General features: G+C 54.5%; 1 protein-coding gene across 5 annotated transcripts; it reads right to left on the bottom strand.

The window, feature by feature from the left end:
* Positions 1–6: 6 nt before the first annotated feature.
* ADCY4 (adenylate cyclase 4) lies at positions 7–15,169 on the bottom strand. Of its 5 annotated transcripts, none has more exons than XM_057488535.1 (26): positions 15,095–15,165; positions 14,584–14,788; positions 13,122–13,319; positions 12,868–13,029; positions 12,107–12,256; positions 11,514–11,662; positions 11,325–11,436; positions 10,511–10,638; positions 10,208–10,366; positions 9,819–9,951; positions 9,446–9,619; positions 6,994–7,037; positions 6,802–6,882; positions 6,527–6,596; positions 6,082–6,179; positions 5,286–5,370; positions 5,043–5,180; positions 4,318–4,425; positions 3,962–4,146; positions 3,670–3,754; positions 3,050–3,208; positions 1,623–1,769; positions 1,225–1,332; positions 994–1,108; positions 552–676; positions 7–467 (listed from the first exon to the last, which is right to left on the bottom strand). In XM_057488535.1, the coding sequence occupies exons 2-26, from the start codon at positions 14,740–14,742 to the stop codon at positions 315–317; spliced, it is 3,225 nt and encodes a 1,074-aa protein (XP_057344518.1). In that variant the 5' UTR covers positions 14,743–14,788; positions 15,095–15,165; the 3' UTR covers positions 7–314. The 5 variants fall into 5 exon arrangements, with proteins under 5 accessions (XP_057344518.1, XP_057344519.1, XP_036740312.2 ...); XM_057488536.1 differs by having other exon boundaries at positions 6,527–6,592; positions 6,828–6,882; XM_036884417.2 differs by having other exon boundaries at positions 4,318–4,392; positions 15,095–15,164.
* Between the last annotated feature and the right edge of the window lie 360 nt (positions 15,170–15,529).

Below are 15,529 nucleotides of genomic sequence, written 5' to 3'. Positions count from 1 at the left end.
AAATCCTTGTTTTGAGTCATGTGGCTGAAATTCTTTATGCTTCTGTGGTGTACAAACTACTGGAATCAGGCTGGCAAGCAGGCAGAAAGGCTGAGGCAGTCTTCATTAAGTTTGAGAGAAACACCCCTTTCAAACACATCATGCTCACACTTGCACCCATACATTCAGTTTGACCTGGGAAGAAGCTGGCCTGCTGAGAGGCAAGGAGAAGGTGATCCCCAGTGATACTTGCAGCTGTAACATCAGTTGGCTCCGGACATACGAGAATCTCTTTACTGAGGATCTTAGATGTAGAAGGGGTCGGGTGGGAGGTCTCAGCCAAGGGTGGTTGAGGGAGGTCCAATTCGTGTCAAATCTGTGTTGAGGAAGTAGGTGCAGAGCTGCCCTTTGCCTTTGACCTTGATGACTCCCCGGATATAGCAGGTGTAGCCTAATGACTGCAGGGCCCGGGCTGTCTCTTCAGTCACCTGCAATCGGAGAGTGGGGAGGGAGTGTGGGGGTGGCCCTATCCTTACGCCCTTGCCCCTATGCCTCCTCCGTTGCTCCCTCACTTGGATCTTGCCCAGAACTCCTGTGCTCTCCATGCGGCTGGCCACGTTCACTGTGTTGCCCCAGATATCATACTGTGGCTTCTGAGCCCCGATCACTCCAGCTACTACAGGTCCATGGTTCAACCCTGAAAAGAAGTGTGGCAAAGGGGGACCCTGAATGGGGGGAATTTGGAGAGGGATAGGAGAAGAGGAAGCTCAAGGAACTAGGGTGAAAGGCCTGGTGGCCTCAGAGGAAAGCAGCTTGCAGCTGGAGGAGTGTGGCTTAGGGAAGGGAGTGAGTGAGCTCCATAGCTCCTGGCCCAGCAGCTTTATGCTCCATCCCCACCGCTGAATCTGGAGGGGTGTGGGAGTTAGGGAGCAGCTAACAAAGGACTTCAGGGAAGGAAAGCTTGGAAAGTTGAGGAGCAGATTCCAGACTGCCCCAGCCAGGGAGGGTCCTCACCCACACGCAAGCGGAAGTTGTTGAAAGAGTGCTTGTTGATGACATCCAGCTTAGATCCAAGGGCCACCGCAAACTCCACCATGGTACCAAGGTGGCTGCAGCTTCGCTCAGCATCCTGGCAATGGGCCAGCCCACCAGGATGGGTCAATGTGGGCACAGAAATAAGGCCCACTTATGGGCCCACCAGAGAGAGCCCAGATGAGGGTTGTAGCCACGGAATGGATGCTGTACCTGCTGTGTGTCCTGTCCAGAGGTGGCATTTAAGCCTGTAGCTGCCATGTAGGTGCTGCCAATGGTTTTGATCTTCTCCACCCCACTGAACTTGGGCTTGGAGAGCAGCTGTATAGGGAGGAGGCTGTGTCCCCAGTCTTCCCTGCTCACTCCCTCCTCTCTCCCAGAAGCCCAGCCCCAGGCCTTTGGAGGCTAAAGGATCAGGGATGGTGGCAGGAGGGAGAGTGGGTAGTGGGCAGAACTGCTGGAGAGGGCAGAGCTGGGGAATCTGGAGGAGGAGTGGGAGGGTTGGGGAGGGGAGGATGGGCCTCATGGCCAGAAAAGCAAAGTAGAAGGAGGGACTGGTGGGAAATTCTAGAATCCAGGACTAGGGTCTGGGGGACCCTTGAAGTTGTCACCTCATCAAAATCAGCAATTATCTCATTGAGCAGCCGCAAACACTCTAGCCCCTCATGGTTGATGTCAGATTCAGAGTAAAACTCCTTAAAGTCTGGGACTGAGGCGAACAGGACACAGACACACTCGTAGGACTGGTGGTAGAGGTCCTGGAAGGCAGGAGGCAGGGAGAGGGCATGTGCCATGTTCTTCCCCCTTCTGGACCTGTCTGGGCCCTCCTCCCTGTAGCCACCCTCCTACCCTCTGTTGAAGAGGGACTGGGAAGGAAGGAAAGTGGTAGGGCCAGGTTACCCAGGAGATGTGACTCAGGAGTCAAAGATTGGGTCTCACTGTGGTTCCAGGAGAGACAGAAATTTGGGGACAAGATTACCTCAGCAACATGAAGGGAATCTCTTCTAGAACTAGGATCATGTCCATGGGAATTACCTTTATATTCTATCTTGTTGCTGAAAGGTGTTAAGTCAGTTAGGTCAGCTTACAAATATTGGTACACTTTGGAAGATAAAATAGTGCAATATTGGAAAATGGGGCAAAGGGAAAATAAGGGTAAGATGGTAAAGATGGAATCAGATCTGAGGTTGGTTCACAAGATGGGGGCCACAAAGTCTTGTTAGTCTTAGATTCTGGCTCTGAGCTGTCTAGTAGCCAATGTGAAGACAGAAAGAAGGTCAACTACAAGATTCCCAGCATCTGTTAAGAGAAAAAAGCAGGGGAAGTAGAGCTACTCCTGATCTTGAGAGCAAAGAGCAGGTGAGTTGGGGACATAAGGCTGTGAAATTCCCCCGAACTGTTTCAATTAACACCCCTCAATATAGGCCAAGAACATGTCTACAGCAGATGGGGTGAGGTGGTGGTACAAATATGTGGTGATCTTCTGATCATGTGACTATAGCAAGGTGTTTGAGGACCTAGAGCAGCAGCATCCAATAGAAGTTTCTGTGGCGATGGAAATGTTTTGTGTATGCGTTGTCTGATATGGTGCCACTAGCCACAAGCAGCTGTTGAACACTTGAAATGTGGCCAGTGCAAATGAGGAAATGAATTTTCTATCTTAATTAATTTAAATATAAATTTAAATGGCCACTCATGGCTAATGGCCACCATACTGGATAGAGCAGGTCTCAAGAGATGCATGGACTGTGTCCTCACACAACTCCCATCAATACTTGATGAAGCTTCTGAAAGGTATGGAGTCACCATGATTTGGAGAGGACACTCCTTCCAAGAGCCGGAAAGCAGAGATTCTATGCTTACCAAAGACAGAGCCTAAGATCTTGTGAAAGCAGAGGCACCTGACAGGGACAGAGGCTTGGGTGGTCACTCCACCCATTGGGGGGGCATCCAGAAAGGATGGGCTAAGGGCCAAGACTTCCATCCAACGTTAGTCCCTATGGGTCCTGGGGCTCAGGAGTCAATGGTGAGGTGTCACCTCATTGCGCCGGTTCTGGCCAATGAACTGGGGGGCCACATGGGCAGGGAGCACATTCTCCAAGAGCAGCCGAGTCAGGTTCTCCATCGTCTCTGTCTCCTCCTGCTCCTGCCTCAGCTTCTTCTTCCACAGGAAGTCCAGGCGGCAGTAATACTCATTCTGGGGAGAGTCACAGGGGGTGGGAGGGCGGGCATGGGGAGCAGAGTGCAGGGGAAGCCCAGCTCTCAAGTGTTCACCCCTCACTCAATGGTGCCTAAAACCATACTGCCCCCAGGTTCGAGAAAAGGCCTAAGGACTATTTCTGGGGAAACCACTTTGAAACTATATTTAAGCTAGGGTGGACAGAACTGGCAGCAGACTTTTTCTGAAGTGTGGTTTTCCTAGTTGGGAGTGGGAGGGAGGAACAAAGGGGAGAACTTGAAGGCATTCCCCTTGAGAAATGAAGGAGAAAGAAAGGGAGCAGGAAGGTTCACCTAGAAGCTTCCAATGAGCACACCATTTGGCTCAGTCCTGGAGATGTAAGGTTAAGGGAAAGGGTGGGAGAGACCAAGTCACCAATATGGGGCCCCCCACCTTACCCTACATAGGGAGGCCCTGGAGGACTGAGCTGGGTGACTTACCTGCCGAGCCAGGACAAGGAGGGTGAAGAAGAAGATGAAGAAGGAGATAGCTCCCATCAGTTTGGGTTCCTTCAGCACCCCTGGCCTAAAGAGGCCACAGATCAGGCTGTTCCTTGCCCTGTCCCTTCCCTGCCTCTCTCCTGCTCCAGTGGCCTCCTCCCTGCCCCAGTGCCTCTGTAGCCCTCCCCTCTCTCTACCGTTGCCCTGTTTGTGGTTCAGGACAACCCTGCTCCGTCCTGTCTCAATATAATCCCAGAGAGCCTGGACACCTCTGTCCGGTGGCCGTGCGCACCTGGAGTCCGGGGGGCCCAGATAGAGGCGAGCGACGAGGCAGTCGGACAGCCAGGCATGGGAGTGCAGGAAGAGGGAGCAGGAGGCCGCCAGCCACAGCAGGAGCAGTGTCAGTTTCAGCTCGAAGCTCATGTGCAGGAAGAGGGAGCAGGAGAGGAAGCCCAGCACGCAGCAATGCATGGAGTACTGGGGGGCCGGGCCAGGCAGGCTCAGGACTCGGGTTCCACAGGCAGGGCTCAGGGACACCCCAGGGCCCCTGTCCTGCCCCTCCCAGGGCCCAGGTCCTGGATTATGGAGTCAGGGAAGAGGCCAAGGAAGGATCCGGAGAAGGAGATTCAGGGCAGTAGGAGCACTCACTGGGACGCTGATGAGAGGCAGGGATCCGGGGAGCTCCCAGGAGAGGTTGCACGCTATGGAGGACACATTGGGAGCCTGGAAAGGGCAGTTCGATGCTGCCGGTGAGAACTGCAGAGGGAGATGAGGAGCTGAAGTGGGCAGGCAGCTCCTTGGGCACGTGGTGGTTTGTGTGGGGCTTCAACTGGCCCAGGGATGGCTCAAGGCAAGACTCCACAGGGGTCTTTCTGGTTGGTGAGAGAGCCTCAGTGCTAGGGTCCTTGTGGGGTGCTGGGGGTGGGGGAGTGGGTGTCATAGGCAATAGTCTGCCACAGATCTGCTGTGTGATCTGTTGCCAGCCACTTAACCTCTCCGGACCTCAGCTTCCTCTTCTGTTACTTGGTTGGGGATGATTCCTAAAGTGCCTTTCAGGGAAAGAATTCTAGGAATGATTCTAAATTCTGGAAAATCAGCCAAACTCAGGTACAAACTCATAGCGAGTGAACTAAGAAATGAAGACCTGCCTACATAGAAAAAGATAGGAAAGATGTCCACCAAAGTATATTAACAATGCCTATGCCCAGGTGGGAGACTGTGGGTGACTGTAATTTTTTCTTTTATGCTTGTCCAACATTTCCAGCATCCCCTGGCCTTACTGCCGCTGCCCCCCAAATTCAGGGGTCCCCTTTTAGCCTCTGGCAGGTCCAGCATGAACTTATGGGGATGCATAGGGCACCCTCTGCCCTCACCAGGCTGGTAATGGCCATGGCGAAAACGAGGAGGATGGTGGCGGTGCCCAGGGTGACTCGCAGTCCGGGTCGTGTGGCTACCAAGCCAGACAGTGCGGGCAGCCAGTGTAACATCTTGGGGCCTTTCAAAACGCACCTCTGTGGAAGGAGCATGGGAATCAGCCATGGGGCTGGGACGCCCACTTCAGGCCAGATCGTGGCCAGGGCTACAGCTTGCCACTTCCACCCCCCAGCCCACCTCACCATCAGGTGCTCTGAGAAGCAGATGAGGAGGAGGAGGAGGAAGAGGAGGAAGGTGATGCTATAGGTGATGGCCAGAGCTGGGGGCCTAAAGGGAGACAAGAGCAGGTCTTGAAGAGCCAAATAGGCTCTGTGTGCTGGGAGGGTGCTGTGCGATCTGGTTGGGAATGTGGGCGGATGTGGTCCTGGGGATCTGAACTGGCTGCTGATAGGGTCTGGGCTAATGAAAGACGTTGCATGCTGATAATTTGGAAAAGCTGAGGGGCTTAGGTCAGTGTTGGGGTGGGACAGGAACTAATAAGGTAGGGACAATACTGGGAGGGGGGAGGGGGCTCACAGGAGTGTGGGGGTGGTGGTTGGCTGCATCAGGCCGGGCTCTGGCTTTCAGGCCGGGCTCTGGCTTTCAGGCCAGAGCTCTTCCACCTCCCTGGGGTTTGAACATGTGCCTGCTGCCCCTGCTAGCCATGGACTAGGAGTGAGGACCTACTTTCCAAATTTGTTTGCTGTGCGATTTGAGCTTCTCAATGGGAATAAAATCTCCTTCACGGGAATGTTGTTGGAAAGAGTAAGTGAATGGGTCTGTGAATGTGCTTGCGTTATGTAGAAAGCCCACAGGATGTACAACAGTAAAATGAGGGCTGTAATCATCACTGGTTCCCCAGAACACACATTTCCTCTGTGAGGCAGTGCTTGAAGCCAAGGGGAAGTGGGTGAAAGAGGAGTGTGTGTTAGGGATAGGGAAGAGCCAGAATATCATACATGTATGGGAATCAGGGTCTCTGTTGCCTGGGGCTCTCACCTGTTTGTCACCAGCATCTGGATGACGAAGTTGGAGAGAAAAACCAGGAAGGTGCAGGCCGTGTAGTATTTGAAGGCAGGGAGTGCAGAGAGTCGATACTGGAGGGGAAGGGAGGGGTGGAGACAGTGCTGTCTGCCACCTTGAAGGGGTCAATCCCAGGCAAAGAGTGGTCCCCCAGCCTTACTGCTCCACCCTTCAGTTCAGTCCCAGGAACCCCTACGGTTCTGCAAGGACCTGTCCTCCTCCCCCCATCACCACTCAGTAATTCAGTCCATAGGGTGACTTTCCTTTTAGAGAGAAGCACAAGCCTCTCTCCCCCAGGATCACAAACTGAGCAGACCTGGGGAGGGGAGGTGGGGCCACAGGACTTAGCTCCTCCCCAGGGCCAAAGAACTGAGGCTGGGAGATGCTCTGGTGCCAACTACCCTGCCCCTCACCAGCCCACCTCTTTCTCCATCTCCTTTTCTCTGAAGTACAGTGTCAGTGGGTTGAAATCCTTCGACTGCTTCCACTGTCTGGTGGGAGGTGGGGGCAATGATCCCCAGGGAGGAAAGAGCAGGGCAGGAGTGGGTGGTCAGGTGTGTTTCCCAGGGCTGGAGCAGGGAAGCCCCGCCCTCTCCTCTAGGTCATCACAGAGCGCCGTCCCTCCTCTACCACAGCAGCCAAGGGCCTCCCTCCCCACCACGCACACCCCCAGCCCTTCTCCCTCTTTCTCCATACTTCTGAGAGTTGAGCTGTTCAATGACCTGGAAGAACTTGGCATCCCCAGTGTCCAGGTCATCATCTAGTCGAGTACGGCTCCTGCACAGTGAGAATCCGGCCTATCACTATGGAGACCCTCAAAAGGATTTGGGTGAAGCAGGAGCAGCCCCCGAGGGAGTCCCACTGTCAAAGCTGCTCAGGCTTCCTCACCGGTCCAGGCTCCACTGGGGGCTGAAGGAAGCCAGGGCCTTCTCCTGATGAGAGAACACGGGAGTGGGGAAGATGAGGAGATGGTGAGTGGACTTGGATTGTCTCTGCAGTGAGACATTCCATATTTACACACGTCTTTGACCTTGAGCATTTGACCTGGCTGTTTCTCCTGTCTCTAATGACTCCTCTCTCCACCAAATCCCACCTGCCCTCAAGGGTAAGGTCAAACCACATACTCCTTAAAGTTTCCTCCTGACTCTTTACAGTCTCTAATTTCTTCATAGTTTCTGTCACTTATGAGATGACCCTGTATCTTCTATAGGTATGAGAGGCTGTTGATTCCTTGTGTCTATCTTCCCTAAAGCAGGGACTTATCATCATGCCAGGATGCCAAAAAAAAATATTCCTTTTGGCTTAAATCAAAGTGACAATGCAGAACAATCTGGCTCCCTTCTGACTTTTTTGTGATGCTTGGGCGTAGCTGGGGGTAGTGGAGGCAGAAGAAGAAGAAAAGGGGGAGAGAGAGAAGAAAGGGAAAGAAGAAGAGAAACAAACCTGGTTACCGTCATTCTCTTCTGATAAAAGGAATGTGTGGTATGTGCAAAGATATGAAGATGAACAGATAAGTTAAGTGTGTGAGGACAGTGCTGAGGAAGAGGGTGAAGCGCTGCAGCCACTGCCCAGGGCAACAGGGACGGTGACTGTTCTTCCCTCTCTCCTGACTCGTGTAAAGGGAGCAGCGCCACAAGGGGCCACATCCTCACCCAAGCCAAAACCTGGTGTCTGGGTGGAGATGGAGAGGTATGTTCTAGGTATGGGCCAATCTGTGTGCATCTATAGCTGAGCCTATCAAACTATGTACCTGCTTTTTCCCCAATGCATGTAAGTTATTTGAAGGCAGGGAAAACATCTTATTCACTTCTGTCTTCTCAAGAACTAGCCTAGTGTCTGCCACATAGTAGGTGCCCCCAAACTGTAAAACGAATGAATGGATGAATGGTATATACCAGCACAAACACTACCCTACCACCCCAAAGCCCCCCATTGTTTAAGAGTAAGCCAGTTGTGACTCTCAGGATTTCTAACAATTGACCGAAGCCCTGGAACATCAGGGGGGCTGAGAAGTGAATTTCTGGGCTGGTGAAGTCCTGCCTTAGGAGATACCCTTGAACAAGGGGCTCCTACTCCTCTGCCCTGACAGTTCTTAGTCTGCACACCAGTGCAGGGCTGGGGAGGTCTGGCATGGGCTCTGGGGGCACTGGCACACAGGGATTGCATGGTGAGCAAGACGGTCCCTGGGCTCCCAGCAAGCCCAGCCTTCCACTCCACCCCAGAGGCCCCACCTGCCCCAGTCAGCTGGGTTTTAGATTCTTCCTTTCCCTCCTGCCAGAGTAACCCTTCCGACCTCTCCCCTACACCACACTGAGGCTTGGAATGAAGTACTCCCCTGAACCACTGCTGCCAGTGTCCCCCCACTCCTCAGTGTTCACTGGTTTCTGCCTGCTTTCCTGCTGGATGGGCAAGGAGGGGGCATGGGACCCAGAAAGGGTACTCTGGAGTCATCCCCTGAATCCAGCCAGGCCTACTCAGCAGAGAAGATTCTGGAAAGACCTGCAGAAAGGCTGGGAATGCCCAAGGTTTTGGGAAGATCAGGTAAAATGGAGGAGAGCAGGCTGAGGAACGTATTCCAAACCTCTGTGGACATGGCCTGGGTCCCTGCCTGAGGGGGTTCTGGCTGCTTGTCACCAAGCACCAACCCCAAGAGCCATCTGGTTGGGAAGATCCAGGCTCCTACGGCAGCTGGTGGGTCACTGATTACCTGCCCGTGGTAGGCATAGGATCAGCCAGTAATCAGTGGTGCCCTAGCTTCCCCTAGACAAGGGGTGAGCCCGCTCCCTCCCCTCCCTCTCTCCCTCCCCCACCCCTAGCTATTCATGGTGACTTGCTTCAAGGTCATGTGAGATTTTTTTTGTTGTTACCCCATTTTATCTGTGGACAAGTGCTAGAGAATAGGGACAACAAATGATTTGCCCACCTTCCCAGTCCTGGTGGGGACAGAAGGAGGTAGGCAATCCCAGGAATTGTGTTAAACAAACATTTCCTGGTGAGAGTGGGTATGAGCCCTGACCTAGAAGTCAAGAGGAAGTGTGGTCTATACATTTGTGGCACCAGGGAAAGGGCTTCTTGAGTGGGGGCTGGGGAGCAATGGACAGGGTGTTGATGGGATCTTGTGTCTTTTTTTGAGGTGGGCTCAGTGGGCAGAGATTTTTCTGCCCAGACAAAAGAGTGAGGAAGGGCCTGAACCAGTGATGGGGATGACCAGGCAGTTCAGAACCTTGTGTTGTCATCAAATGGCTTGCTGGTGGTGGTGGTGGTGGGGAGGCTGAGACTGGGCAGTGGGGATGGGTTTACTTTATGTGAGTGCTGGGGCTCCTGAAGGAGGTGCACATACCGGAAGAGGGGTGGACGTGGACACAGGGCTCTCTATGTGGCTCAGGTGGGCAAAAGGCTTGGCTGCACCCCAGGACTCCAGGTAGCGGGTCATCAGCAGTGATGGACTCATCTTGGGGCCCTCAAGAGAGGACAGCAACCCTCCTGCGGCGCCCATCTCATCCTCCTCCTCAGCCTGGGGCATATGCAGGCTGAGAGTCAAGATCACACTCTCACATTCTTCCCATGCCCACTAGAGGCTTGTGTCCCCCTCCCTCAAAATGTGCATACTAGGACCAGGAACTCAGTTGCTGGTATAGGAGAAAAGATCAGGCCTGTCTGCTGTGGGTGGTTGGGGTGGGCCAGCCCATGGGGTCCAGTCTGGGCTTTTTTACCCGGGAATCAATGACCAGGTAGGTAGGCTCCCCCAGCTCCCGAAGGTATGGGTCCCGGTGCTCCACAGCTGCATCCTCCACAGCATAAGCCCCTGCCAGCAGGGCCAGAGTAGCCCCTGTAATATGTACTCGTCTGGAAACAGGGGACGGGTGAGTTAGGGGGAAGAACCTCCAATCCCCTCATTTCTTTCAAGGATCTTTCTGGAGGTCTAACTTCAAGCAAGGCCCTGTGCTAGAGGAAGTGCCTGTCAGCTTCCCTCCCCACTCCCCAGGATCAACCTGAGTCTCATATGGGACTGTGCTCATTTTAGGGAACTATGAAAAGGGTGACAGGATGTAAGATGCCTGGTTGCCTTCTTGCTGTAGCTTCCTGCAGCCCCACATCTCACCCTGGTACGCCCCCTGCCTCCATGTGGTTGGCCAGTGTGACATCATGAGACCAGACATCATACTGCCACTTCTGCAGCCCGATGACTCCGCAGAGCACACTGCCCGAGTGCACGCCCACACGCATGTTGACGTCCACGCCAGTGGCTGCCCGAAGTTTCCTGAGCAGGGTGTGTGTGAGACAATCTAAATGCTGCCTTCAGCTCTACCCACATCACCCGCGACCCCTGGGAGGACTCCACTACCCTACCTGTATCTCTCCCATATCCACCCCAAGGTAGTCCTGCTCACCCACTTGAGCTGACCTGATGGCCCGGCACATGTCCAGCCCCATGCGCACACAGTTGATGGCGTGGTCTGGCAGCGAGAGCGGCAGCCCAGAGACACAGTAGTAACAGTCGCCCAGGATCTTGATCCGCATGCATTCATGCTCCTGGGAATGGGTATGTGCAGGGGGAGGGAGGCACCTGGTTAGAGGCCAGAGGCAGGAAGGAGCTGGGAAAAGTGGGAGTGTCTAGGTCTGATCTAGGCACTCCCTTAACTTCACACAAGTCTGGCTGAGGGCTCCCATGCAGATATCTTTCTCAGAAGGGTTTTCTCAGGGTTGGGATGTCTCTGGCTCTCCTGAGCTTTGACACATGAAAGGTATATCCAGATTTGGGCATATGAAAGTAAACTTGGGACTCAGATTTTCTGGGGGAGACCCAAGATTAGGTTGCTTGGGGGGCAACCCTGGGGTCTGAGCTGGTGGCTGGGCTGAGGTGGCATAGGGCAGGGATTTCCCTTAGAAGCTTCTCCTAAGGTTAAGCATTTGAAAATCTGTCTAGGTTTGGTTGTGGTGTCCAGAGACATCTATGTAGGCGCTCTGAGCATATTTGGGGGTGCTGGGGTGGGGGCATTTGTGGAGATGTTAAGAGGTTTCTCCAGGCTTGAGGTGTGTGATGAGCAGCTCCGTAACGGCATGTCTGAGAGGGTTTCTTTCTTCCACTGCACTATCTGGGAGTCCACATGGGCTCGGAAATGAGACTGGGATCTTAGAGGGCAGGGGTTTCCCTTGGAAGGGGCTCTCCAGGATGGAGATTTGAAGGTCCCTGGATAGGGAGGAAGACCCCTTCTGACCTTGGCAATCTGGTCGAACTTGCCAAAGAGCGCGTTGAGCATGAGCACCAACTCTTTAGGGGAACACTCACTGGCCAGCCGTGTGAAGCCCACGATGTCAGCATATAGCACGCTGGGCAGGACAGATTGCATCAGTGGGGCTAGGGTCTCAGCCTATGGCCCCCTCCCCTCCAGCCACCTTTCTCATACCTGACTCCCTGGTGTCTCTTGACATAAAGGCTGTGGAAGTTATTGGTGCTCTCTGGTCGTGAACCTTGTCCAGCCTGCAGCCGTGCCATGATTTCTGCCTTCATCTCTCGGGCCAGGTAGGCAGGAAGGATAGACAAGAGAAGGTGTTCCTGGGGGAGGTCACTATGAGCACCGACCCTCCTGCATCCTAAAACCAGGAGTCTCAGACCCCCGAACCACCTTGGAACCCACACAGTTCCCTGGCCCCACTGGGTGTTCTGCAGGGTACTCCCCCAGTTCCACCCCACTACATACAGCCAACATCCAGCACCCCATCTTGCACTGAACACCGTTAGAGACTGAACTTCCAGCACCAGTGCCGGAATTAGAGTTCTTGGTTTAGTATCATAACATTCTAGAGTGCTTGCACAAGCTTCAGTTTGTTTGAGCTCACAACAGCCTTCCAAGATGGGCCATAGCCACATTTTACAAGGAGGAAATAGGTGGAGAGGCCTGCCCAAAGTCGTTCAGCTTGTAAAGGAGCCCGCTTGTGTGATTTGAACACCTCCTCTCTCCGAGCCCTGGCCGCGCCCAGCCTCCCAGACCCAGCGGACCTGGTGCTTCTTCTCCGTGTCCAGCCTCCGGCGCGAGTGCAGGGAACTGAGCGCCTCACGGAATGTGGCGCGCAGCGCGCGCTCCATCAGCGCCTTGTGGTACGCGCCCGCCACGTTCCCGCACAGGAACAGCACCGCGTTTGCTGCCAGCTGTTGGTGAGGTCAGTCTCAGAAGGCACCGGACTCGGGGGTGGGAATGGGGGTGGCTGTGTGTGTAGCTGGAGTTGGTCTCCAAGAGAGCTGCTGGGGGTGGGCTCTATAATTAGAGACCTAGCATATCAAGGCAATCGGTACCACACTGTGGGACCCATAGGGGTCTCTTTTCCTCTCTCACTCTCCCTGTTCCAGACTCTTGGATGTCGCGCGAACACGGCCTAGAAACCTCTGCACATACCTTTATTTTGCCTGTAATACCACTCCATCATCCACATCCCCACTCCTACCGCAACACAGAGCTACGCGAATTCCAAATTTTACCTTTTCTGTGAAGGTTCCCTACCATCCTGGTCCCTATGGTGGGCTCCCTTCCCCGTAGGCCCAGAGTCCTTTTCTGGTGTCTGCAGGTATCACCCTGCACTGGTGTCCTAACTCCAGGAGGGTCCGGTCAGGGTCTATCTGTATTTGCACCCCGCGCCCTGCATGGCGCCCTACCCCGGAGTCACAGCCCAGCGAACTGTTGATGAATGCTCAGATGAACCAAGTAGCACTCAGCGGAGGCAGCCCTGGGCACACCTACAGCCTGCTCTATGGCGCGTGCTCACCTGTGGCAGCAGCGCCGGCCGTGAGTCCGGCTGAGGCCCAAGATACAGCCCGACGACCAGCAGGTGCGAGAGCGAAGAGGCCAGGCCCGCGGCGGCAGCGTCCCGCATGCCCAAGGGCAACATGGCGTACACGGTGAAGATGACAAATAGAAAAAAAGACACCTGGGGGAGAAGCGTGCAGGAAGCTGCGGCTGTTGCGCTGCTTGTGGCGTGGGCGTCCCCTTTTGCCATGTTCCATCTGCTGCCCCTCTCACCTGGTCCCAGGCGCTCACTAGGCCCCCGGTGAATAGGAAGCCGTGGCCTAGCGCAAGCATCGCTGCCCACACAAGGCCCGACAGGGGACGCGTCCAGAGCTGCAGTCGCTGCTCGCGGGAAGCCAGGCCCAGAAGGAGCGAGAAGCCGCCCAACGCGCACAGCACAGTGGTCAGGAAGCCCGGGTCTGAGGCCAGCTCCTGTGGGGAGGAGGCGCCTTTGGCAAGATCGGGGTGTGGAGTTTGGGGAGCTCCTCCAAACTGAGAAATAAGGGGCAGCTCCTCAGGCCAGTTCTGAAAAGTGTCTCAAACCCAAGTACGAAAAGGAGGCTGGGCACCTCCGCTTGCTATTCATATTAGGTTGAACGATATGAAATTGAAGATCATCTGTTTTTAATCTATAAGGCTAGCAACCTCATATGTTTCAACCTAACATCTCACTTGTATGCTGCAGCGGCAGCTGACCCTTGGGCCGTCTACCCAGAAGACCTGGCTCTAACCCCGTATCAGCCATTTGTGAATCCATGACCTTTCTGAGTCTGTAATTCTCATCTGTCAAATAGGAATCATAACACCAGCCTGGAACTCTAAGCAAGCAAAAAATCCTAGCTCACAGAAGTCACTTAAGAATGAATGTATAGAAATCTGGCCAATTTGCTGAGATTCCCTGCCCTGGGCAGAAGGTTCAGAGTTTCGGGAGTGGCGGGTGGGGACTGCGAAGCAGAGCTCCGGTGGCAGGAGGCGCCCTGAACCTCCCTCACTGCCGGCGGACTATGCCCTAGCCAACGGCCCTGAGTGTGTAAGTGCGGCCCCAGACCTCTGGCCGCTGTCCCCGCCCTTTGTCTCCACCTCTTCCTGGACTTCTAGGTGGACCAGCAAGGACTGGTCGCGTCCAGTGATTTTTCCACCTTGCCTCCCAAGTGTGAAAAGGAAATTGGAACAAGATATTTCCAGAAATGGAATTGAAGATCCCCTTTCTTCCCAAAAAGGAAACTTGGAAATGGGTTTGTTTTGGGACTAAATGAGAGTGGGATGCAGGGTGCCTTCTGGGAGCCTGTGGGTACAACTGCCCCACAGCTCCTAAGAGGGAAAGAAAACCAGTAACAAATTTCCACCTGACCCACTGTAACTTCCCGCATGGAAAATGGAAAATCTGGTGTTGGATTTATTCTAGAACCAGTAGAACACAGAAGCTCCTAAGGTCTGTCAGTACCCTGAGAGAAATGAGAAGCATCCAGGGCGAGCTATCTCCCTGTGTCAACCCAGAGACTGTGGCTCTGAGAGGTGGTGGGACTCGTTCAGGGTCACTACAGTTCCTAGCAAGGTTCAGCGCTTCTTTCCTGGGCCCCAGCAAAGCAACACAATGAAAGTAAGACTTCACAAGTTCCAACTCTGAAAATGCCTACTAGGTGGTGACCCTCTGGCTGCCCATGAGGAGGCATTTGGCACCACAGGCCCTGCTCACCCTGCCGCTTGCCCAGGCCACAGCTAGGAGTGCCAGGAGCGCGCACAGCACAATCACCAGGAGCAGGAGCAACAGAGGGTACTGCTGGCTCAGGCTGTAGTAGGTCTCGTAGAAGAGGTCTTCACTGGGCGGCTGCCGGGGACTGCAGAGGCGGGCCATGGTCTCTTCTGCCCCTCACTTCGGCTGCTCGGGGAGAGCCCCGGAGCTGAGGAGGGCCAGGAGCCAGGTTACTTATTGCAGCCCCAGCCTGCTCCAAAGGTGCCCTTCTCACCTGGTCCAAACCACTTTCTGCACCCCTAGAGTTGAGGCAATCCTGTCTCCTTCCAGGCACTCCCTGTGGCCTCCCAGGCTTCTCCCAGTTGGTAGTGAAGGGGCTGCCCAATCCTTAGCTCCTCTTCCCTCAAACCCAGACTGTGGCCAAGGTTCCCTAGCAATAGCCTCATTGCCAGGGGAGCAGGATTTGGGGTTGAAGCAAAGGAACCTCTGGTTTCCCCCATGCCCCTGAACTCACTGCCCGCGAAGCTGCCGCCGTTGAATGGCTAGCCTGGAGAGGGAGCCAAGGGACTGGTCGCAGAGTCAAGCTGGCTGCTAAGGTAGTGGCTCAGAACTCCGGGCGACAGGCACTTCCCTCCTGGCGCCGCAGCCCCCTCCCACTTCCCGGATGGGACAGCCCGGCCCCTTCAGTGTGGAGCCAGACTCCACAGGCCTCCTCCCCCTCTGATTGTCTCTCCTAACACCATCACCTTCACCTTCTGTCTCCGTTAGGAAGGGGAATGCAGACTGTGGGGTGCATGCAAAGGCAAGGGGTGAGCCAGGCTGAGTGGCAAGTGTCAAAGTGGGGGTGCAACATTTGGATGTGCAGAGACTAAAACGAAGCTGCAGTAAAGGCTAATGAGAATGTAGGGGAGAAAGTGGTGCCTGATGGGAGCAAGGATAAGGTCGGAAT

This window comes from Manis pentadactyla, chromosome 11 (assembly GCF_030020395.1).
Source record: "Manis pentadactyla isolate mManPen7 chromosome 11, mManPen7.hap1, whole genome shotgun sequence".
Lineage (NCBI taxonomy): Eukaryota > Metazoa > Chordata > Mammalia > Pholidota > Manidae > Manis > Manis pentadactyla.
This window is presented reverse-complemented; position numbering and strand designations above follow the sequence as displayed.